This window comes from Zymoseptoria tritici, chromosome 19 (genome assembly GCF_000219625.1).
Source record: "Zymoseptoria tritici IPO323 chromosome 19, whole genome shotgun sequence".
Classification (NCBI taxonomy): Eukaryota; Fungi; Ascomycota; class Dothideomycetes; order Mycosphaerellales; family Mycosphaerellaceae; genus Zymoseptoria; species Zymoseptoria tritici.
Genome location: NC_018200.1, coordinates 206,463 through 230,817, shown reverse-complemented (window position 1 = coordinate 230,817; position 24,355 = coordinate 206,463). Strand labels below are relative to the sequence as shown.

Here is a 24,355-nt window from a genome sequence, read left to right as displayed (position 1 = left end):
GCAGTGCCGGGCGGGATCCGCTGTGATTCGTCTGGGAACTGCACTACGTTCCTAGCTTGCAGCTTGCAGAGCATCCTCGTGCAAACGACAGTTGGCATATTGCATGCAGTATGGTGGACTTTCCTGGCGAGCACATTTGCATACACGGCGCTACGGTCTCTATCCGATGGCCCACCCACACTTCCATCTCTCCTGGCAAGCCTTACGCCACAGCGCATTGCCAACGTGAATCGTGTTTGGAATGGAACGAGGGCTGCAAATATCTTCTCCTAGCCCGACAATGGACATCCTTGGAAAGCTTCCCGTTGGGGACCTGGTGGTCCAGTACTGGCTTCAGTTGTGCATCAGAAGACTCTGGCGAGGTCCCGCTTCATTGCGTCACGCGACGGGTACCTGCCGGCGGACGATCGCGAACACGAGTTCTCGCTACCAACTATCCGCCATGCAAACAGATCTGACCGGGTTTCGCTTGCAGGATGCATGGTTGATCGTGCTAGGTATTCGGGTAGGCACATACTCCCGCCACGCTAGTTGAAGGTGTGGGTCTTGGCATATCGTGAGCAGAGGCAACTAGCAGTGGAGGATGAGACATGCGTGCATAGAGGCATGGAGAAGGTCATGGCGTCTTCCGAACAGGGCGGTGAGGGTATCGGCTGTCAAAGGCTTTGCAATCGATCGAAAGCTGGGCACTTTGCGCCTCCTACTTGGACTTCTTCTTCTTCGAACACCTCCTCCGACTTGAAGTCCACCATTACCTCCGTTCGCGACTACAGCAATCCTCGATGGCTCACATCAACGCAGATACGCAGCCGACGATAGAAGGCAGAACAGCAGCACCCATGGGCTCCAGTCCCGTGCGAGGAGACTCTCCGTAAGTCGATTTCCATACGGTCGAGCCCTCCACGACATGACTGAGCTAACTGTCACCAGAGTCTACGCACCAACCAGTCCATGTCGATTCGGAGATGGCACACTCGTCCCTACGAGTGACTTTGTGCGCCCATCTGGCCCATACCGTGCAACTAGCCCGGTTTTCAGCCCGACATCCCCAGCAACGAGCCCAGCACCACCTTCGGATCGGAACAACTCCTACGTTGCCGCCACTCCTGCGGATTGTGCAACTCCGGTCATCGACACGGCATCCCCAGCCTCGAGCCTAGCACCGCAGTCGGATCGGTCCACCTCCTACCGTCCAACCAGCTCTGCAAACAGTCCAAACAGCCCTTCGGCTTCGAGAGGATCTCTTATGCCGACAATGGCGGAGGAGGGTCCTATCGGTATCGAGCACAGACCAGTCTCACGGTGAGTTCCCTGATTCAACAGACTGTCCAAACCTTGCTCATTCAATTTCGCAGCGCTGCGGCCGAGAGTGCCTCCCCAGTGTCAGAAAATGAGGATCAGCCAGACATACAGATCGAGCATGTGCAGCAGCAAATGGCTGTCTTGGCTCGCAGCCTGGAGGCCACTGCTCCTCGTCTAGCTCAAGAGAGAGAGCGCGCCGACCGGGCCACTGTTCGCCTTTGCGAAGTCGAAGCACATCTCGCTGCCGTCAAGACGCAACTTGATGGATTGACCGAGGATTTCACGCATTCCGAGGCCCGTCGCGTAGCTGTCGATGACCGACTCCACAACAACGTCACCATGAACGAAGGAATTGTTGCCCGTGCCAACGCACGTGTCTTGGCCGCAAATGAGAGACGTAGAAACGCCGAAGCCGAACTAATCACCCTGCGCGAAGACGCAGTGAGAGACAATGCGCAAATCGGGCTGCTCCGTAACGAACGTACAGGCTACCGACGGCAAGTCCAGGCCGACATAACGCAGATCTTCGAAGAGCATCGTGATGAGCTTCATCAGCTTCAGGATGATCTTCTCCTTGCTCGGGACAACAATGACCGCCACCGAGACGGCGTACGCGAGGCCGAGCAGCGGATCGAAGTGCTACGGACTCGACTCGATCATGCCGGAAAAGCTGTCGACCGCCTGGAGAAGTGTCGTGGTCTTTGTGGCACTTGCAAGTCCCAAGCTCGCAAGCGTAAGCGAGACGACGAGGAATAGAAGGCATCGCGCTTTATGGTTCAGCCTTAGGATAGCTTTGCAGAACATGAACCTGGGTGCTGCTGGTCTTCGATGAATGTTTACGGCCAACGGAGGAACATGGAGTTCGGTGTTTCGTCGATCTTGCATTAGTTGAGCTGCAAGCTGCTTCACTGCGGGTGGTACTCTGTACCGCGCGACGGGCATCATTGTTGTGAGCTGGCCTGGAGATTGGCGTCTTTCGTGCAGTACATCCTCAAGTACGCGAGTTGCTGCGCAGCCTAGGCGTAAGGGTTCGCGATCGGGCTGTAATAGGCCTTTATCTTCTGAGAGGTGAAGGATGATGGGAAGGAAGCTTCGCATGAGAAGCGGTCAAGCTCGGGAATCGCTGTCCATGCGTATGGGCGCGAAGAGGGAAGCGTCATAAGGTTGTATGAAAAGCTGCCATCGACACAAAGACTTCGTATTTGGAATACAGCGGAAAGTTCTGCCTCAGGCAAACATTCACCAACACCTCTGTATATAGTTCCTTCTTTCTTCTTCTTCTTCCTTAGTTTAACAATGCATCAACATTTGACATCGTTCCTCAGAATCAACTGGTTATGAGCCCGGTCGCGCATCCAAGACGCACCACCACCACTGACACCAAGCTGTCGAGATAAGTAACGAGCTGCGCACGAAGTTGCGCATCGCTCTTATCTCATTTCATCAAACACCTCTTTCTCCTTTATCAAACTACACCCCAAGACGTCACTGAAGATGACTGACAAGAAGGTGGAGTGGCTGAAAGGTCAAGAGAATCACAAGGTCTGGTCTATCAAGATCAAGGCGCTCCTTCAAGGTGAGGGTCTATGGACCTACCTCACTGGCGAGCGCAAGACTCCGACCAAGAAGAAGGACGAGGATGATGAAGACTTCCTCGACCGCACTGATAAATACAACATGAACCTCCAGAAGGCGCGAGGTGTTCTCATTCAAAGCGTCTCAAAGGACATCGCAATGGACCTCGAACCCTTCACAACAGCGAAGGAAGCATGGGATCATCTTGAGGCCAAATACAAACCCTCCGGAATGGCCTATTAATTCAGCAAATACCAGGAATGGCAACAGCTCTTATTCGATGGAAAGAACATCGATTACTTCGCAAGCGCATACAAGAGCGCATGCACCAACATGAAGGAATCAAAGCTGGAAATCGACGAGACCATTCAGCTGTACCAGTTCATCACACTGGTGTCTCTATACTACAACGCTTTCACTACCAACCTGCGTGAACGTATGCGCACCGCCGCTAGCAAAGAGAATCTTCCAAAGCTGGACGATGTGATCGCTGGTCTGCTTGATGAGCAACGAGCGCAGAGCTCAATCGACTTAGTTAACTTCATTCGCAAGACTCAGAGCGGCTCCAAACTACTAGCGAAGCCAAGCAGCACTAACAACAAGGACTCCAAGAAGTGCACCCACTGCGGATCCACCTGGCATAATGCTGATAAATGCCGCCACCTCCACCCTGAACAACGACCGTCAGACTGGACTCCGAAGTTCGGCTGCAACAAGAACGGCTGCAAGCTGAAGGAACACGAGAAGAAACTTCCACTGTGGTCATCAAAGAAGGAGTTAATTGCTCATACCACGGCCAGCGAAGAGTTCTCGTTCTTAGCAACCTCAGCGACTGAGCACATTACTGAGCGAACAGTCGAACTCCTGCACATAACCGAGAACAGCAACACTTGGTATGTCGACTCTGGATCCTTATCGCACTTCACCAACGACTACGGAAACATAACAGATGTTACCGCCGTCGACATGATGGTGAACTTCGGCAAGGGCGCATCAAGAGCGACTGCACTGGGTTCTATCAAACTGAGGGTTTAAGGCAATAGTCGTGTGAATACAGTCAAGTTTACCGACGTGCTGTTCGTGGAGGGTTTGAGGGCCAATCTACTATCAACCGAGAAGCTCAAGAAGAAGGGCCTATTCTACCGCAATAACAACGACACGCTGTTCACCAAGAATACAGTGGTCGCGGATGTTGTTACCAAGGTTGGCATCCCTCAACTGGTGCTCGCGGAACAAGAACAAGCGAACGCCAGCTCACACATCCTACACCCTTCAAAGGAGACCGCGCAGGTCTGGCACGACCGCTTTGGTCACTTTCCTGAAGGGAAGGTGGATCTCATTAAGAACGGCACCGAAGGAATGGTCATCAAGGGCTCTGAAGAGCTTGATGGAGTCTGCTACGACTGCAGGAAATCAGACGCAAAGCGCATCAAGAGCCGCGTTTAGTCCGACAGCAGCAACAAGCTACCACTCACTCACTGGAACGCAGACGTCGTCACCGTGAGCAGCGACACTGGACTGACTAAGAAGTACTTCACCAACATAGCTTGTGCCTTATCAAAAGCACCACGAGTGGCCTTCCACCCTACAAAGGATGGTGCTTTCAAGTCTATTCAAGACCTCAACGCATAGGTGAAGAACTAAACAGGAAGAAACATCTAGACTCTCCACATCGATGGAGGTCGTGAATTCGGTGGAAACAAGATAGTCAACTTCTGCGCTAACAATGGCATTGAACTGATTATCACCACTCCAAAGAACTCCGAGAGCAATAGTCGAATTAAGGTCTCAAACTACCTCGTGTGTGTGTTAGCTCGGAAACTCCTGAGCCGTGGCAAGCTTGGCAAGGCACACTGGCAGTCTGCAATTGAAGCAGCGACCTACATCATAAAGAAGACACCATCACCAGCGTTGAATAGAAAGTCACTATATTAAGTGCTGGCTGAACACTTCAAGTGGCCGCGAACCAAGCCATACATCGGCAATCTACGCATCTTCGGCTGCACCGCCTTTGTTCTGAACTAAGAGCTGGCACGCGGTAATAAGTTTGAAGACCGAGCAATCACTGGAAGACTCGTTGGTTTTGAAGGTGACAACATCTACAAGGTCTACCTGCCCTCAGAGCACAAGGTGGTGCGATCAGTGAACGTGACGTTCGACGAAGCGCACTTCGACACACCTGATGAGGACTACGTGCCAATTGAAGTCACTGGTGAAGACGACGATGAAGGCGTCACTTCAGGGGGTGGAAATACAACAGAACTGACACCTCCACCGCCAGCAGCACTTCCAGCACCACCTCCGCCAGCGACCATACCGCCAGCAACCGCCGCTCCACCTTTACCGGCACCAACAGCGGAACCGCGCAAAAGCACGCGCACCAAACACCCCTCTCAGAAGGCTCTCGACAATCAGAGCCGACAGAGCCAACTGGCTGACACCGATCCTTCCGTCTGGCCACACCGAGCACTCTCTTGCCTCATCGACTCGCTTAACATCACCTCCGAGATTCCAGCAGCTCACACGCCTGAAGAAGCACCCCTGTGGCAGGCTGCGAGGCAGAAGGAAATGGATAGCCTTCACGAGAACGGCACTTAGCGACTGGTGAGGTGGCCACTAGAGAAGGACACAATTACCACACTTGAAGACAGTGGTCTTAAGGTGAACAACAACCCTAAGATCCTTAAGGGGCGATGGGTAGACAAGGTCAAGAAGGCCACAACACTCGAGAAGCTCATCTACAAGAGCCGATGGGTGGTCAAAGGATTCAGTCAACGACAAGGCATTGACTATGAAGAGACCTATGCAGCAACCACTAAGGCGGCATCAATTAAGGTGCTAATGACCATCATTGCTCACTACGACCTTGAAGCGCGGCAATACGACATCATCACTGCGTTCCTTAACACGCTGATGAAGGAGTTCGCAATCTTCGTGGAGCAGCCTTATGGTTTTGCTCAGTTCGATGGGGAACAACCGCTCGTGTGCCTTCTGCTCAAGTCACTCTATAGCCTCAAGCAGTCACTAATGCTGTGGCAACAGCAGCTCACGCTCTTCCTTGACAGCAAGGGCTTCAAACCGCTGCTCTTAGATCCGTGCATCTACCAACACCGCATCACGAAGGCGATCCTTGCAGTCTACGTTGACGACCTTATTCTGGCAGCACTGACAACTACCACGATTACCGAGATTGAGGGGGTGCTGACCGCACAGTTCAAAATGAAGTGCCTTGGCGAATTGTCATTCTACCTTGGATGTCACATTACTCGTGACCGCACTAAGAAGGCCATCTACCTCACTCAAGAGGCATACATTAATCAGCTCCTTGACAGCTACAACGCAGATAGCCTTAAGGCGCTCGAAACACCGCTTCCACCAGGAACTCAGCTTATCAAGGCTGAGAACGACTACGAGCCGAGTGACAACATCCTTAACGAATACCAGTCTCTCATCGGACGCCTTATGTGGCCATCGATTCAGACTCGCGCGGATATCACGTTCGCAGTCGCACAGCTCTCACGACATCTGGTGAAGCCAACGACCGATCACCTTAACGCCGCGAAGCGAATACTTCGATATCTCAAGGGCACGCGGTGCCATGGAATCACCATCAAGAGTCAGGACAAGGGCAAGGAACTCAAGCTGGTTGGATATACCGACAGCAGCTACGCAGACAACCGCGATGACAGCACCTCCACCGGCGGCTATGCATTCCACCTTAATAACTCCCTCATCTTATGGAAGTCGGTGAAGCAGCGCACAGTGGCACTGTCATTAACAGAAGCTGAGTGGAATGCCGCGGTCACCACATGCTAAGAAGCAGCATACCTCTCAGCGCTCTGCTCGGAGTTCAGCCTTATTGAACTATTAATGACTCTAGTGACTATCAAGGCGGACAACATGAGCCAGATCGCTCTCACCAAGCGTGGTGGAGTGGACGGCCGCACCAAGCACATAAACAACCGTCTTCACTGGCTCCGAGAACAAGTCAATGACCACAAGGTCACCTTCCAATAGGTGCCAACCGAACAACAAGCCGCTGATGGCCTCACCAAGGCCCTCACTGCACCAAAACACCATCAATTCTGCCAGCTCATTGGCATCACCGACCTCACCAAGGAGGTCACGAAGAAGGAATGAGAAATGAAGAGACTTCAGTCACGTGCAGAAACTGAAGGAGTTCTCTGGCCTCTTATTGGCCAATGGCTCTACCGTTTTTACTGCAGTTTTGGCGTTTCCAGCTTTCGTACGAGTCGTTTCCGCAGGTCTCAGAACTGCTACGGCTGCGCTCAGAAATGCGCCGGAAGAAGGAAGTGCGAAGGAAGGGGGTGATTTGGAATACAGCGGAAAGTTCTGCCTCAGGCAAACATTCACCAACACCTCTGTATATAGTTCCTTCTTTCTTCTTCTTCTTCCTTAGTTTAACAATGCATCAACATTTGACATCGTTCCTCAGAATCAACTTTCGTTAAAGCGAAGAGTTGCTATGCGTGAGAGACGATCACGGGTTGAGTGTCTTGGATGCGATTGGTGTGTCTTCAGTGCGAGGGGTAGACTGTAGGAACGCGATGTTTTCAATTTTGCAGGTCATGGACACCACTGAAGTTGTGGTGATGTTCGCCATTGGTTTAACAGGGCGTCGTAGCGGGAGGATCTCATGCGTTGCGAGCAGCAGCGTTGGAAAGCAATACTGCAGAGGAGGCCGCTCCGATTTTTGAAGCGGTCGGCGTTTTGATGCGACTTGGTTCGGAAGTCGTCACATCCGTCCTCGGAGGCTCGTCGTACATCCGAGTGATGTGGAAATGGGAGGAGGCAGGTAGTCAGAGCGGACGATGGTATTCTACATGCGTGTCTCCCTCTCCTGGGCTCTTCTCGCGAAAGCCTCTCTCGGCCGTTCAGGGAGACGTTGCACGAGGTTAACATGTCGCCGGAGGTCGGGGACAAGGCGCTGACATTGGCGGAGGCAAAGCTGAAATTATGGGCTACTGTAGGCTGAAAACGGTGGTGCCCGCGGAAATGCTGCTTGACAGTCGAGACTGGTGGAAGTGCTTCGATTGTATGCGCCATGATCTGTGTGGTGATCAAGAAGCAGGGTGGATCCGAGTAAGAATGATGGTGACTGAGTGCTGTGCTCACGTACTTTGCCGAATGTGTCGCTGCATTAGGTTGTAGAAAGACGACACACGTCTGCAATCATAAGCATGTCGCCGCACTCTTGACGGCCGTCTCTGGAAGATCACTTCTCTCTGCGAAGGGCGGATTTGGGGCCGTTTGCAGTGGACTTTGCGAATTGATAGACGAACACGTCCGGTGCAGTTGTCTCGAGGGCGATTTGAGTGCGGTTCGAAGGAAATGCAAGACTGTGAAGATATTGTATGTGTAGTTTCCATTGCTATTAACTGTCCTTGCTTCATTTCGGTCAAAGCCAACTAGCCACTCACCATGCCACACGACTTTAGATTGATCGATCAATCCATCAAACATATCAAGTCGTTCTGCTCAGCGCTGCTCAAATTCTCAGTCGTCTGCGCGACCCTCTCCTCCACCGCTTGCCTCTCCATCGACATCCGAACCACGATCTTCATAGTATCTGCGATACCATCGAAACACTGGGAAAACTCTCCAGCTCGGGCACGCTGCAGCACCGTAACGAGGATAGCGTGTAATGGTTCCACCCCATCCCTCTTCGAGCCCGTGAATCGCAGGACGGGCAATGTGTTCCAGGTATTCGAGCGGCCGGTGACGTTGAAGTTGTCTTTCGTGCGGAAGACGGAGAGGTCGGCAGCTTGGCTGTGGATCGTGGATTGGAGTTGATCGAGTTGGTCTTGCATAGTGGAATGGCGGCGTTCGTGGTCGGCCTTGGCCGTTTCGAGCTGTTTCTGAAGTCGAGCCTGCAGATCTGTATGCTCATTTTGGCGCTGCATGGAGGACCTCAACTGATTCTTCAAATCTGCCTTTTCTTCATCGCAGCGCTTGATCGTAACTCCCAGCCGGTTCTGTAGATCCGCATTCTCTTGGTAGAGGTGGTCAAGTTCAACCTGGCGGAGGACGGTAGACTCCAATTGAGCCTCTAAATCCACCTTCTCCTTTCGAAGTTGTTCAATTTCATTCTGCGCCTTGGAGAAGGTGAATTCGAGCTGTGTCTGCAAATTTGCCCTTTCTCCTTTCAGAAGTGTAACCATTTCCTGTTGTCCCAAACAAACATTGATCAACTCGTCTCGATTTTGAGTAGCGCGTGCCAGTTGAGCTTGGAGAGTGGCGTCGTCTTCACAAGGACCGTTTTGACAGAGGTTGTTGTGTTGAGAAAGGCTGTCGTCCTGAGGAAGCTTGGTGTGTTGAGAAGGGCTGTCACCCTGAGGAAGCTCGAGAATATCGTGTTGCAAATCTTCCATCACATCCATCTCTACCACATGGTTCGTTCCATCCACGTCCTCGGCCAACACGTCCTCGGACACCAATGGGATGCGAGAATCATTGTCGAGATCAACAACTTCCATGTGTTTCTGTCTCTTCTCCACCTGCCTCCTCTTCTCATCCTTGCTCCGGGTAGACACATCCTCGTTTCCAATGTCTCTCACGGCTGGACCTTCTCGACTGCTGTGCAGGACTCGTGCATTCTGCCGGCGCGAGTGGTTGACGGTGGGTAGAAGTTTGACAGTGACCAGTTCAACCAAGGCGGACTTGGTCGCGGATGAAGGAAAGGCAACGGAGTAGGTTGTGAGCATGTTGCGGAGACAGGCCATGGTGGCGGATGAGGGATCCCATCCCGGCGTGAGGATGTCGTTGTTGTGGACATCCAGTAGATCTGCATTGACTTTGCCGCCCTTTCCGCCACTCTTCCCACCATCCTGCTCGATCTTGCAATCCCCCTCTCCATCATGCCCCTCATCACCATCCGTGTCGTCGCCATCCACCCCTCCACTGTTATCCTTCTCCAACTCCTCCTCCCTCAGACATACACTGTCGTCTATCTTGCGATCCCACCCGACCCTTGATCCCTTCTCCACATCCATCCCATCCACATTCTTTCTGATCCACATCAACAGATTCTTCTTCCCCTTTCGCTCCTCTTGCATGTCGTCGGACTCCCATCCTAGAGCGCGGTAGAGTCGGTTGAGCTGACGTGGGGTGATGGCCCCGATGTTGGGGAGGCGGAGAGTATTGAGGAGGGTGGCGATGACGGGGCGAGCGGCCTGGTAATCGCGCGACATTGTGAAGAGGCGGTGGTGCGAGCCGCAATGTCGGTTGGCGGGGTGGTGCTCAGGGTGGATCGTGAGGGAAATCGGGGGAGTGGGAGGAGACGATTAATATAGTCATGACCGCCCTGTCGCGCTGGGTGGAACTGGCCATTGCGGGAAGATTGGTGATGTTGATGATATTGCCCAAAAGGGCTCGCGAAGATTGATTGCTGCGAGATTGGCATGGCGCAGGTGGGACATGAAATTGGTGATGTTTGATGATATTGCCAGAAGCGCTCGAGAAGATTGGCATTAGCGAGGACGAGGGCGGGACTGAATATACGGCCGAGGACGACATGAACGCCGATGCGAAGTGTCTACAGGTACGGGAGAACAAAATGACAATGACAGAACCGTTGCCGGGCCCTTCACCAAAACTCCAGTCTTCGCATTCTGTGCAAGTTTTATGCATATGTGCATAGTATATGGCTTCAGATGAGGTCTCGTTCTCTGCTATTCTACAGAGAGTGCATGTGATTGCTACAAGACTGTTCACCTTCATACAAGACTGTTCGTTCACCTTCATACAAGACTGTTCGTTCACCTTCATGCTACGCATTCAACAAATCGATCCCCGCCATCCAAATACAACAGACCACACTCATTCAATCACAGTTCCATCTCAAGTCTCTCATAGCAAAAATACCTCACACACCTCTCCATCCACCCCAACGCCAACATGCACCCTTTCCAATACCATTCCCCAGAACCAGACATCATCACCGGCCCACTCCATGAAACCCGTTTTTCTTCTCCTCACCCTTCCTCTACTTCGCCACCTGGTTACATCAACATTGGAGCTCCCCCCCGCAAAAGAGCTGTTGTACCGTACCTTGAAATTGCTGCATTCTCCCTTCTTTGCCAAAGCAGCGGCCATTTCCAGCGACTCCCGGACTTGGTGAAATCTCGATTTGTGGTATGTGGGAGTGGTTCTTGATTTGTCGATCCGTCGAAGTGTTGGCGTGGACGGAGTCGACCTGCTGAGTCGACAACCCTCGGATGATGATGATGATGGGTATGTTCGAATTTTTCGCGGTCGCTTTGGAGGTGACCACGGCGAGGATGTGGTTGGCATCACAGGCGTGGAAGACATAGCCGGTTGCGAATGTAGGCGGTAGAGGTTTGACGCTGTGGAGCGGAATGGTCACTGATGTGATGGTGCTGGTATGATGATCGGCAATAGATGAGTGGTCGGAGCTGGAGGTTGCTGTGGTGCTGGGAAAAGGGCACATGGCCATCTTTATAGCTCTGTTCGTCCGCATCATCCCAGGGCGAGGACCACTTTCCCCAAAGGACGTCGTATTGCCCATTCGGGGCCCGCACGAAATCACGCTCATTTCTCTCTCGATCGAGCGCGCTTTGCCCATCTCATCTAGGCAATGTCATCAAGTGGTCGGGAGCCTGCAATTTCCCACACGCTCGAAGCTCTCCCCATCCGTACAATTGCTCACTCTGGCCATCTCAGGCGTCGTTCGCGTATGTATCCGGCCATGCTAGGCGCTGCATCGTCCCGTAGCCCACGTCATGCTTCTCTTCCATCTCTGGTTTCATCTCTTTTTCCCACATGCTCGAAGCTGTCCCCATCCGTACAATTGCTCACTCTGGCCATCTCACGCGTCGTTCGCGTATGTATCCGGCCGTGCTAGGCGCTGCATCGTCCCGTCGCCCACGTCATTCTTCTCTTCCGTCTCTGGTTTCATCTCTTTCCTTGCGGGTTTGGTGGAAGGAGAGAGCGGATCTTGATAGGCCACGGATGCGGAAGAAAAGAACTTGAAGTGTTGAGAGATCTGTGCGTGAAGATACCTCGCATGTTTCGTTGGTGGGGTAGTTGTAGAGCTCGAAACTAACCTTGGCTTGGCCAAAGAGCAGCCCGCCAGTTCGTTGGATGTATTTATGTTGCTGACCGAGCCAATCAGCAGGCCGGATCGCATTCAAAGAGTGGATCCGGATTGCACGCACCCACCTCGGCATATCCAAAAGCTACCCTGCCCTCTGCTAGCACAGCAGCATCCGGTATCCCGCAGAGCGGAAGGGGCGGGATCCGCGGGCTTGACTGGATGTGAATTCACGCGGTTTAATAGGCTTGTTCAATCGCTCCTCTCTTGTATAGAGGGAGTGGAGGGAGACCTGGTTGTTGCGGTGTCTTGAAGATAGGACAGTAGTTGATGAAGTGGTTGCGCGAATAGGAGATGGCAGTGTACTTGAGAACTTCACACGTTCTTGTCTCTTCTTTTCTACCTACAACATACTACTACATCAACTTTATGTCGGTCTTTCATACCACTTTGACCAAACGAAGAACACGGCATGCCCAAGGAATGCATTGTCATGTCACCTGCTTTTCGATCTCTCTCCTCTGCTACCCTCCTTCCCATCCTGTATACCATGGGATGCCATCCAATCTTCTTGTCCTCATAGAAACCTGCTCCACCTCGTCTCCATTTATCAATCCCTCCCAATCTCGATCGACTCTTCCCCCACCTTCACATACACACTCCCCATCACTGTCGGGATACAGATCTTTTTGTCAAACCTCCTGTGCCCATTCAAAGATCTTTCTTTTTGTTCCGGCCTTCAATCTTGCCCTTCCCACTGCTCTTGCCCTTTCTTCCACCATCACTCTTCTGAATGCGTCCCGACCTATCTTTCTTCCTCCCACATACAGCCTCCATCATGGCCGGGGTGTGGACGCGAAATCGATGCTTCTTATCGGTTTCTCGGTCCAGGTGGGGTGAGGGTGATGTCGGCGGGTGATGAGTGGGAAGATTGGCTGTCGCGGTCGGCCGTGTGGGAGTTGCGTTGGAGGGCAAGCGAAGTCTCGGGCTGACGGGCCATAGCACAGGCGCAGTAGGCTTGGAGGGAGTTCGTGGAAGGGCTGGAGGGTTGTTTTTGGCCCAAGCGCTTGTTTGTTGGGCCGGGGTTGATGGCAACTTCGGAAGGTCGGTAGATGGATTGGGTACGTCGTTGTTCTGTGGGATGGTCGTCCACCACTCATCGTCCAGAGGGGGTAGAAAATCGAAGGAAACAGGGTGCGGGGTTGAGGGCCAGTCGGAAGGGTTGGCTTTCGCGATATGCTGCGTGGGAGTTGCTTTGGAGGAGTCGTTGTTCTGTGGGATGGTTGTCCACCATTCATCGTCCAGAGGGGGAAGATCGGAGGAAGGAGGGTGTGGTGTGGTGTGGAAGTTGAACGCGGCGTCCAGAGCTTCATCCTCGTGGAGGTTATAGAACCCGGCTGATCTGGAAGAGAAGCTCATTCTCAGCGGACCAGCCTGATTGTAATGATGTTGTGGTTGCGGTTGATGTCAATTGGACTGACTTGAAGATTGTTGCATCGTGTTGCATCGGAATCATGAACGGCACGCGAGAATAATGAGGATCCCAGCCCCTCAACGACAACATCCGGCATCATAGCCACTCCCTTCCCGTGATGGCCATGGAAGCTCTCCTTGGAGGGCAACTATACCCCGTTTGAAAGCGGGATGCAAACGATCACAGTTCCTCACTGGGAAGTTTCCTCCCATTGCAATCTCAAGGTGTCGCCTGATGGTCTCCTCCAATGCCTACGGAGTATCTCGAAAGGCGAGGTCCACATATGGTTTTGGTAGTCCAAAGTCAACCCAGAGCAATATCTCCTGATTGGGGAATTTTACGTTGGCGTTTGACGCGGCGGTGGAAGTTTGAGATCAGACTACCCCACATGAATGATGAATCCAAATCTCGTTAGTTGGCCCGAGGCTCAGGTTACAGCGAGATGCCAGTCGTCCGCGGATCGACCCGTCAAACCAGTGGGGCGTTCCAAGAATCCGATCGTGCGGTCGTGCCATGCTGGCGTTCAACCTCCGACGCGCTGGTAAACTTCGTTCTAATCGATCATGGTGCTGCATCGGTCCAATCCCTCGGGACCATGCAAAATCACGATCCCGCGTTCCTCCTCCGATTTGGAAAGTGAAGACATACCTTTGACGGTCCTCATTGAATGCGGAGACGTCGATGAAATCCCCGATGACGAACATTGGTTCATGAGCCTAAGGCATCAATACGCTTACACCTGCAGGACTTCCGGTTCCCTTGCAGTTTGCATCATGCAGGGCAGGCTTTGACATGTACGCTAGCGGAGTACCGTTTGCTGACGGGTCTGGCCAAAATGCCATGGCTCCGATCGGATCGGATCGTCCGTCAGGACCGCCAATCCGAACAAGACGGTCCCACGCACCATGCTACCATCATGGCTTAGCGACTCGCCTGCGCCAGAAGTAGCCCTGCCTACAATTATTTCGAGGACCTGCAACTGCAACAACAACACTACGCTGTCCGATATTATCGGGCTGTATTCCGTTCGCAACAGGGAAAAGAAGGTGCGTTTTGTGACGGAGTTATGTGGAGGTTTGAGTGATTCGTGATGGATTGATGAACGATGGGTTGATCGATGATGCGATTGAAATGGGCCGAGGGTAAAGAACGATGAGGTTTGTGACCATATTGGCGATGGGTTCCTTGCTTTTGCATGTCGTTTGCGCCATTCTCGACCCGACAGAACGCCTGCACCTCCATGTATGTCTGCCCTTTGATCAACAGAGTTTTGCACGTTGGACGTTGATAACTTCACAACTTGAGGGAAATGAGAAGCATTGATGTACCACGACCCGCTGCGGTTTTCGAGGACACGGCCAGAACCGCGTCACTGAGCTTCATCCTCAATCAATGCATATCCTTGATGGGCTTTTTTCAGTGCCGCCATCTTGTCCGCGTCATTGCCGTGCTTGGCCATGTCCATATCCCTCTGAAGCAGAGAGACAGTGGCCTTCGTAACGTTGGGGCATGCCACCGCTAAGAGGGCACCAGCTGCGAAGAAAATCGCCGCCGCCGCCGCCGCAAAGAAGGCTTCCAAGAGCAAGGTCAACACGGGCCAGGTTCGCAAGATCCCGACTGCTGTAGGTGTCTCATGGTCGTCTGCCTCACCTATCAGTCCTGACATTCTCATCGTAGACGCCGGTTCTTCCTCGGAAAATACCGTTTTTGCCCGACTCGCGCCACCCGGTCAGCCAACCCCCCAGACACCCACACCAACACAACCGGTGGCAGCGCCAGCATCGAAGACATGCACACCATCTCCACCGCTCCTCCGGACAGGATCTACGTTGCCTCTGATTGTTCACCATTATCATTCTTATCGGAAGAAATTTCTGGGCGGGTGCTGGATCCCTGACCGAGAGTTGGCAGGACATGTCGGAGATCTGTGGCGATTCCTGTGTATCTGGGATAGCAAACGGCCTCGAAGTTCCCCTTGCGTAGCTCTGGTATACGAGTGTGCGGTGTCGGCGGAGCTTCTTCAAGTCGTCCTCGGAAATCAGTCTGAGTCGGGGTAGAGCAGACGGAACGAAGTCAATGAAGCTGTATGCTGGAGAGTGATGTAATGTAGGCGGCTCATGCGTGCTGTAGCTGCTGGAGCCGTTCGTGGAGATGCCGCTCCTGGATCAAGTCGGAGACCTTGTACAGCATTGAAAATGAGTGACTCCCAATCTTAGCTGTGGAAGCCAGGTCCGTAGCAACAACAGAATGACTTGCAAACCCTCGCTGGCCACAGTTTTGTCGTGCTTTTGGCCGCTATGGTTCAGTTTTTGTTGTTGTGGAGCCCGGTATGAACCAGGGGTGAGTTCGATGTGGTAGGGGATTCCACCATCGTCTGGGCGGCCAAGTAGCCGAGAAGGGCCATCATGCGTTGGGGAGAGCCACCGAGGCCAGTTGGCCAGTGTCAAGTCTGTCGAGCTGCACTCGTTAAGCCGTCGACGGAACTGAATGTGCCTGCAAGTTACAGGAATGTCCGAGGCCACTGGGTATATTTGACGTCTATATTAGGTCGGGCGGTGCTCCGCGGGATTCTCCTATCGCTAAAGGTGCTTTGTTTTGCTTCGACATTGATTCTGAAGGACCTCCATGGTTTACAGCATGTGTAGCCGCTGCAGTCAGATCTGTGCCAGTGTCGTTATTCTGCAGGAGGAGCCTGTTGTTGTAGGCCCATTTCTACAAGCATAGCGTGGGATGTCAGCAAGTTTCAGGAAGTTGTTACGGAGGATGTGTGACACTTCGGCCAGGGTTCTTCGGATAGGTCTTGGAATCGTAAAGAAGATGTCTTCCATGATGTCTTTTAAAAGTCTTCTCAAAAGTCTCCCATAATATCTTCCACACTGTTGCGTTCCACCGATTCATCCGTTTCTCCCTCCTCAAATCTGTATTCAATCCCTGTTGCCCTTCCACTTCGTTTCCACGAGAAGTCGCCTCTGCATAAGACAGCGCCATGCCCATGGCGTCGTAGTAGCATTCAGTGACGTCTTGGATCGATCGGAGATCTTCCCACCATCTTTCTTCATCCCGCTGGCTCCGAGATGCTCCACACTGTACCTGGGACTCAGCCAAGAAGTGCAGTCGTCGGCTTGTCCGCAAGATGGCTGAAGTTCATGCTCGCGCCTCAGGCTTGACCGGAAGCTTATCTTTAGCTTGTCCGCCAGACGGCGCAGCGCGAGTCCGTTCAGCACAAGTCGATTACCCGATCTGTTCTCGTCACCCTTTCTCCTTTCTGCTCGCCCTCGACCTCTCCATTACTCTCTGATCTCGTCAAGAAGATCCCACCTTGTACCTGGAGACTGCACCAAGAAGCATAACAGCTCGACCTCCGCTCTTTCTCCAGCTCTTTTTGGTTCGGCAAGACTCCGCTCAGCACATGGAACTCATCCAAGAAGTCAGGTCACATATCCCTTCGCTCTCCCTCCACCTGATTCTTCACCCGACAAGGTAGCGAGCTTGGTGGCGAGGGAAAGCGGAGGGAAGACGGTTCGATCGGTGTTTCTCGGCGGCTGAGCGCTTGCGGACGGTAGTGATGGCGGATTGTTGTACCTCAGACGTTGAGATATTCGCAGGATGCTCTCTGGTGGTCTCTGCTCAGAGCGCGTGCAGATGGTGGCGGCGCTGGTGACTTGGGTAAAGAGTCGAGGATGGTTGTAGTAGTGAGCGAGAAGCCGAAAGCGGGGAGCTTTACTCCCTGGATTCGGCAACTGTAAACGCCCCGGCCCGCACCGCACCCCCGCTTCCGCTTCTTTCCACCTTCCGCTCCACCCTGATCCCTCGACCGTGCAAAGCTCGCACTGGTGAGACTCAAGTATACCAGATTTTGGCAATACTACCAACCTTCACTTCCAATTCTCTTCTGTTCCTACTCACCCCAAAGTTCCAACCTGATTAATCCCTCTCCTCTCAGACCTCACCATGAGGAAGACCCGTGCGTCTATTCCCGAGCCACGCGAAGGAGATCGAGCGCTTCTCGAACGGTTCGCCCAGAACTTCGATTTCGGCACGCGGAGGAGGAATGAGATGGCCGCCATTCGCGCCGCGCTCGGACGTCGCGACCAAACGAGGACGGTGAACACGTCGCAGAAGCGACAGGCGTTGGCGGCGGGAAGGTAGAGTCTGCACATGGACGTGCTGTCTGCGCATTTTGGAGACATGTTCAAGAGCGAGAGATTCCTCATCGGACTACAACGAGCGGAGGAGGCTTTGCTTGAGGGACGTGCCATTTGAGACATGGCGGGTGGCTATCGAGAAGGCGGCGCACGCCAGGAGAGGTGATCGGACAACAACGACGAGCAAGAAGTCTTTCACGCCTGCAGACATCGGTTGTGCTGTGCAGTCGATTTGAAAGGCGAAGCAAGGTGAGGAGGAATACTCGGACGAGCAGGAGGAAGATGTCGATGTTGGACATGATACCAGCGAGACGTGCGGGATGGCCGAAGTGGAGAGAGGAAGAGCCTCGGGCAGATCCATTAACTTTGACTTCAACTTTCTCGCAGACCTCACCTGCCGTCGTGCACTCGAGTTACCACGCATCACAGCGCATTCGGAAGAAGCGCGACCATGGCGTCTTTCGACATTACCGCAAAACTCTGCAACATGTGCAAGTCAAGAGCCTCCAGCCTGTCCGGAGACGACTCTTCCCGCCGTCGTTCCCAGCTATGTGCTCGCAGTCGTGCTCACAATGGAGGAGACTGACATCTCAAGCGCCATCGTACTGCCTCTACTACCGCTCTGGCCGCCAGATTTCCGCGATCTCATCGCCTCCTTCATCCGCTTCCGTGCTGCTACCTTTCGTCATCGAGTCAACTTTTGCCTGCTGCTCGACAGCATTTCGCCGCATTCGACGAGCTCATCCACCACCTGAACAACAAACACCCTCGTTCTGCCGAGAAAGCTGTGCAGAAGGATGACATGCACGGAGGCAGCGCCGCAAAGACACCTTGTAAGGACCAGGAGAAGGTCCCCATGAACGAAAAGAACAACATCAAGAGTGGCTGGGTTGCGGTGAAGATGCGAAATTCTTTCTGAGGATCGTGGAGGCTTCAACGCGGCGGTGTTTGGGCTATGCAAGCGAGAGCTGGCCGCTAATGGCAGTGTTTGGGTGAATAGCAGTGATAAGGTGAGCGGTAGTGGTTGGTGGGGTCGACGGCAGCAGTAATGGGATCGGGTTGGGTCTAACGGGTGAGTGTTAGTTGCATGGCCGTAGGTGTTTCTACTAGAGCGGAGATCGATGGCGGGAAGTATGCTGAATACATCGATCGTCCCGACCAATGATCGCCGGTCAATGAGGATGAATTGCGTCGAGAATTTTACGAACATGTCCGAAGGGCAAAGTGGACTCTACAACTCTTCCATCGCCACAACAGTACAAGCCTGTTGTCGTCAGCCGGAAAGATGTGAGTCGTCTGGCGACGCATTCCTTCCTTGCTATTCAACCCAATTTTCGGCTGGCGAATACTACAGAAACTAATGAGCGACACAGGCTAGACAGACTATGCTACGGGCGGCGGCTCGCGGGTATCTAGCCAGGAAGACTTGGAAGACCAACCCCTCGAAGTAATCCACGCCACATCTTCCTCGTTAGATTCAACCTCACCGGCAACCTCATCACCGTCCCAGCTTGCACCGAAAGCCAACAGCCCTCGAGAATCTCCCAAGCACACAACACTCAAAGCGACGACGAGCAGACATCCAAGTGGACCTGGAAATCCGTCCTAGTACTCCACCGTCCAAACCCGCTGAAAGCGAACTCATGACCCTCGAGTCCTCCGGAGGCATAGACGATGCTGAACAGGAAGTATGCCGCCAACCCAGAAGTTTCATCAGGGCAAGCCAGAACTCCGCCTCTCCGAACACTTCTACACTAAGCAGCTAGAAGACTAAGAATGCCGACCAGAAGATTAAGAAGTAGCTCTAGATCGGCATTTTATCGCTCCAGAAGACAAAAGTGCTCGAAATAACATTGTACTCGTTCGCCAGCACAGCAACCCAGATAATCTGGTAATTCCACCCGACGGCCACCGAGAAACCCGATCTACAATCCTGTCCGCCAGCGAAACAAAACTGCCACCGCTCAGATACAGCGTCGTCAATTCTTAGAGCTGTTGACGGCGCTGAGGCAGGTGATGAAGATGAAGGCGTTGATCTGGATCGGATCAGTCAAGGCGAGAACACGAGCAGGAACATGAGTTGCGAAATACCAAGTGGATGCCGCCTTTCCAGCCCGCGGTTTGAATCGCGGCTGTCATTGGACTTTGCAGGGAGCGGCTAGAGCCATCGACGAGTTGAGTGGCGTTGGCTGGGCAGTTCAGGCCGAAGAAGAAGGCGGAGCCCATGTACTGGCAAGTCGTTAGCATGCTGATAACGAGCGGAACTCCTCCCGGTGGATCTAATGCTAGACTCCTGCTACCATCTCCACCAGCTTTCTCGTCCCTGACAAGACTCCCCGTCGTGCCGCCGCGGATGAAGAAGCGATGCATTGGGCTGGGTTCAGAAGTCTCGCATATGCGGTGGATGGCGTGGAATGCCTTGACTTCTGAGACGGTCGAGACGATAGAACATTCCCCGTTCTGAGGTAGAGTCAGTCTGCCTCGCACCTTGGTCCCGCTCATGTCCAAGAAGTCCCCGTCATGCGCTGTGCAACACGGCGGCCAGGCACACGCATTATACAGCCTCGTCCATCGTCGCGGCCCTGACTGTCGTGTGTGGAGTGAGTCTCTCCCTTGCCAGGCATACATATCCTCCGAATAATGATTTCTCGGGGGAGAGCAGGTCCCTTTGCCCTCTTTGCCGCAAGGCTTGAGCACTGCACGCAAGACCGCTCTGTTGAAGGATATTCCATTTGGCGATACCGTCGGTGCGCTAGTATGTTACCTACACGGCCATATTTCAGCTGGTTCAGCACCAAGGAATGAGAGAAATAAGGATATGTCGACCATACGGCAAGAGATGTTCAATGATTCACCTCACGAGTAGCAGCACGGACATCCAACCCGCACATGATCGATCTCTCGATAAGAAGCCGGCAAGCTGGGCGGGTGAAGGCAGGAGGATCTCTTCGACCACCGGCACCTCATCACTGAACGCTGCGCTACGGAATTGCATGCACCATGTAGAAGAGAATATCCTGCGACGTGTGATGAGTCTATTAATATAAAACAACCGTTCTCGTTGATCAGGCATTCACCCTCTGGCCTCTCCGCCCGCGATACATACAATCGCTTAATAAGAGATGCAAGATGCTGGAGAAAATCGTCGGTAGTTCCCTCGGGACCGATGCCATGCATTTTTTTTTTCACCACCAGTCCTTCACATCGTTGTACAGCGTGGCGTTTGGTGGAGAAGGTCATCCTCCTTCTCGCTGTTTTCTTTTTCAATCCAGTGGTGGGTCCTCATTGCGACGTACACGGAGGATTTTCATGCTGGCACACTTGACCGGGAACGCAGCCAGTCGGTCACGATCGAAACACCCCTGGACGTGCTTCCACTTTCTCGAGCCTAGATGGCTCGGATGAGCGTTGCCAGTGTCAATCTGATGATCGAAGGTCGAAGTCGAGGTCTCTCTACCGAAAGCCGCAGCTCTTTGATCCCGATGTTACGAATCAACCAACTTCATTGCCGGCCGAGAGCGACGACTCGTCATACGTGGACATTGCCATCGATTGCATACACGCCGGGAAATCCAGCCGCCGCATTCGTTCTTGTCGATCTTTGGCTAGGAGCCACGTTGGTGAGGAGTGACGGCGCCAAAGGGCAAAAATGTCATCCATATCGCGGTGGGCCGCTTGGCCTTCCAGTCGGGTGTGATTGGCAAATTGTGAGGTTCGAGAATCGCGACGATGAGTTGCTTCACCGTGGACGCTTTCGCCGATAGCCTGGTCGATCGATGACATCGATAAATGTTGACACCGGGTACGCTGGACTCTGGTGAAGATCGATCTCTCTCTCTCTCTCTCCCGGGAATATCAGCATGTTCTTTCTCCCTCGGCTCTCCCCCTCGGTAAGCGCACAACAACAACAACGAGCGGGTATCATCGTGGCTCTCTGCTCCCGCTGGGTCTTGTACTCAATGTCTGTACCGCCTTGGGTGCCGGTCAGAAAGAGAAGGAATAGGATGATGGGGCGGTGGTAGGTTTCAGGCGAAATGGAAAGATGAAATTCAAGTTCGAGCGAATACATACTATACTCTGCGAATACAAATCACGACCCTTTTCCTGCATCGATTCCATGGTCGGGATCGATTTTTGGGGGTGAAGACTCATACGTCCGCCTCCCGGACTCTTGAAGAATGTTCCAGCCTGTCTCCCAACCCTTCGAGAGCAGTCCCTTACCCTCCGAAGTGGGAGCTGTCTTTGAGAAGATCTCCTCCTCATCCTCCATCATCTTCTTCTCTTGTCCCAGACCTTGCGCCTCCTCCTTCTCCTCCAGTATGCTCTCGTGTTCCTCCTTGTCCTCCGTCATCTTCTTCTCTTGCCCCAGACCTTGCGCCTCCTCCTTCTCCTCCAGTATGCTCTCGTGCTCCTCCTTGTCCTCCGTCATCTTCTTCTCTTGCCCTAGACCTTGCGCCTCCTCCTTCTCTTCTAGTATGCTCTCGTGCTCCTCTAGACCCTCCTCCTTTCCTCCTTCGTGCATCCTAGGACTGCGGTGAGTTGATGATGAACTATTGTCGTTGTTGTCCTCCCTCGTTGACGAGGAGGTTCCACCGGACTCCTCTACGCGAGGAGTGGTCTGGGTGTGCGGTGGGTCGTTGCGCCTGATGGTGAGAGATGGTGGTATTTTGTACTGGAAGGGTGGGTGGCTGATGTCACCACCACCTTCGGACATTTCTGGTGTCTTTTTCGGGAGCGGGGAGGGTACAGAGAAGGGTGGGTGTTGATTCAAGTTTTCGAGGCGTTCGGAAGGGACCGACGGCGAGAGGGCAGCAGCAGCTGGACGGTGTTGATGCAAGTACTTGCGTAGTTCGGAGGGGACAGATGGCGAGAGGACCGTAGCTGATAGGTCTGGATACAAGATTTGGAGGGATTTGGAGGGTACGAAGGGCAAGGTAGCAGCAGCAGCTGGTTGGCGTCGATAAAAGTCTTCGTGGAGCTCGGTAGAGGGGGCGGCGTTGCGAATGGATTGTCGGGGAGTCGTCTCCTGTTGGGCAATGAGGTCGTCCTCGCCGACGGCGGTTTTGGTGGGCGTGGAGAATTCGATCAATGGGGAAGACATTTTAGATTGCGTGTCATTGTTGTATGCACCCGGTACACTCTTCTCTGTTGATCCAGACTCCGCCGGGTTCGGCTTCTGCTCCTCGAACGAAGTACCGTGCTCATTGTGTTGAGCAACCGGCACACTCGTCTCTCTCGATATCGACATTGCAGAATGCACCTTCTCTGTTGATCCAGACTCCGGCTTCTGCTCCTCGAACGAAGTACTGTGCTCATTGTGTTGAGCAACCGGCACACTCGTCTTTCTCGATCTCGACATTGCAGCATGCACCTTCTCTGTTGATCCAGACTCCGCCGGGTTCGGCTTCTGCTCCTCCAACGAAGCACTGTGCTCGTTGTATTGATCACCCAACACACTCCTCTCTCTCGTTCCAGACTTTGCAGATTTCTGGTTCTGCTTCGGTACCATCTCCTGGCCATAAAAATGCTCGACGAAAGCGTCAGACACGAGCGGCTGCCTGCTGACTTTCAAAGTGTGCAGCAAAGCTTCCATCTGACGAGAAGCGGGTTCTGCGGCATCGTCGTTGCTGGCGGTGTCCATGATTGATTTCCAGTAAGCTGCTGTCGTTGACCAACGTCGTTCGGGGAGAAGGTTGGTCGGGCGGTGTCGGATGAAATGGCGGTGATGGCAGCAAGAGAGGGCGGGGCGGGATTCGTTGCGGGTGTCCTGATTGTGTTTTGTGGGTTCAACAAGACGACCCGCCGTGGCGCTACACTGCGCTGCAGCTTGCTTAAAGTTCCACGTGTGCTGCACTGCACTGCTGGCAAGGCCGGGACAAGTGGAGTGAAGTCGGAATGTCGTGGAACCCACGACGAGGGATTGGAAGGGGCAGGTTCTTGCTTGTTTGCTGGGGCTGGGCCGGGAGGTAAAGGGATTGCTTCTTCTTTTGTCTGTCCGTACCGTATCGTATCATACGATCGGTTCACAGCGACCCTTCTCTTCAGTCCTCACCCTCGCTCGCTTCCTCCTTAAGCAGCATCGACATCCAACCTCATCGACGCACCAAGCCGCAACGCAAAGATGAACCTTGAAGCTCTCCGAGCATGGCTCTCCAAACACGCCGCCGACACGACACAATTCCTCGCCCGCCATTCCCCGCACAATCTCGGGCTACACGTAGCCGCCGGATACCAACAGTTGCGGAACACGCTAGGTCTCGGCTGCGGGCAGTGTAACCGCTCCTCCGCCCTCCTTTGCCGGCGGTGTACCCAGCAGGTCTTTTGTGCCGTGGCGGGTTTCATTGGGGTGTGGTTGGTGTTGAATTCTTGGATGGGGAAGAGAGATGGAGATGGAGATGGAAAGGGACATGGAGATGATGGAAGTGGGGGTGGGAATGTTGGCGGTGTCGGTGGTGGTGGTGGTGGGAATGTCGGTGAGAGTTCACGTTGCACGACGGTCGTCCTCATCCCCGTGTCGCGGGTGGTGACGACGGTGTTGTCGGGAAGTCCTTCTCTGGTGCACGAATACGCGACGACAACCAAGACGACTGTGGGTGCATGCATGCATATTTGATGGATCATTTGATGGATTATTTGATTGATGATTTGATGGATCTTGTTGGATGGACTTGTTGGATGGATCTTGGAGGGTGTAGAACTATATCTATACATCCATCTCCCTCTGACTCTCTCTCTCTCTCTCTCATCTCCCTCTCACACCCACACACACATCAAGAATCCCGTCGT

General features: G+C 53.3%; 7 protein-coding genes across 7 annotated transcripts; 3 read left to right on the top strand and 4 right to left on the bottom strand.

Annotated features, from left to right (window-relative positions):
- Positions 1–782: 782 nt before the first annotated feature.
- MYCGRDRAFT_97953 (uncharacterized protein) lies at positions 783–2,058 on the top strand (the record flags this gene model as incomplete). The annotated part of the gene is made up of 3 exons (XM_003847004.1): positions 783–871; positions 931–1,302; positions 1,356–2,058. 3 exons carry the CDS (start codon positions 783–785, stop codon positions 2,056–2,058), a joined length of 1,164 nt encoding a protein of 387 aa, XP_003847052.1.
- Positions 2,059–6,741: 4,683 nt separating this feature from the next.
- MYCGRDRAFT_51785 (uncharacterized protein) lies at positions 6,742–6,894 on the top strand (the record flags this gene model as incomplete). The annotated part of the gene is made up of 1 exon (XM_003847005.1): positions 6,742–6,894. A coding segment is annotated over one exon (153 nt), but the record flags the coding sequence as incomplete, so codon positions are not given.
- Positions 6,895–8,345: 1,451 nt separating this feature from the next.
- On the bottom strand, positions 8,346–10,296 carry MYCGRDRAFT_111788 (uncharacterized protein; the record flags this gene model as incomplete). The annotated part of the gene is made up of 1 exon (XM_003846959.1): positions 8,346–10,296. One exon carries the CDS (start codon positions 10,086–10,088, stop codon positions 8,346–8,348), a length of 1,743 nt encoding a protein of 580 aa, XP_003847007.1.
- A 575-nt stretch (positions 10,297–10,871) lies between these two features.
- On the bottom strand, positions 10,872–12,086 carry MYCGRDRAFT_97949 (uncharacterized protein; the record flags this gene model as incomplete). Its single annotated transcript, XM_003846958.1, has 4 exons — positions 10,872–10,894; positions 10,948–11,276; positions 11,730–11,902; positions 11,964–12,086. 4 exons carry the CDS (start codon positions 12,084–12,086, stop codon positions 10,872–10,874), a joined length of 648 nt encoding a protein of 215 aa, XP_003847006.1.
- A 575-nt stretch (positions 12,087–12,661) lies between these two features.
- Positions 12,662–14,128, bottom strand: MYCGRDRAFT_97948 (uncharacterized protein; the record flags this gene model as incomplete). Its single annotated transcript, XM_003846957.1, has 2 exons — positions 12,662–13,352; positions 14,073–14,128. 2 exons carry the CDS (start codon positions 14,126–14,128, stop codon positions 12,662–12,664), a joined length of 747 nt encoding a protein of 248 aa, XP_003847005.1.
- Positions 14,129–17,737: 3,609 nt separating this feature from the next.
- Positions 17,738–18,467, top strand: MYCGRDRAFT_83234 (uncharacterized protein; the record flags this gene model as incomplete). Its single annotated transcript, XM_003847006.1, has 1 exon — positions 17,738–18,467. One exon carries the CDS (start codon positions 17,890–17,892, stop codon positions 18,322–18,324), a length of 435 nt encoding a protein of 144 aa, XP_003847054.1.
- A 3,192-nt stretch (positions 18,468–21,659) lies between these two features.
- On the bottom strand, positions 21,660–23,210 carry MYCGRDRAFT_97946 (uncharacterized protein; the record flags this gene model as incomplete). Its single annotated transcript, XM_003846956.1, has 1 exon — positions 21,660–23,210. The coding sequence occupies one exon, from the start codon at positions 23,208–23,210 to the stop codon at positions 21,660–21,662; it is 1,551 nt and encodes a 516-aa protein (XP_003847004.1).
- Between the last annotated feature and the right edge of the window lie 1,145 nt (positions 23,211–24,355).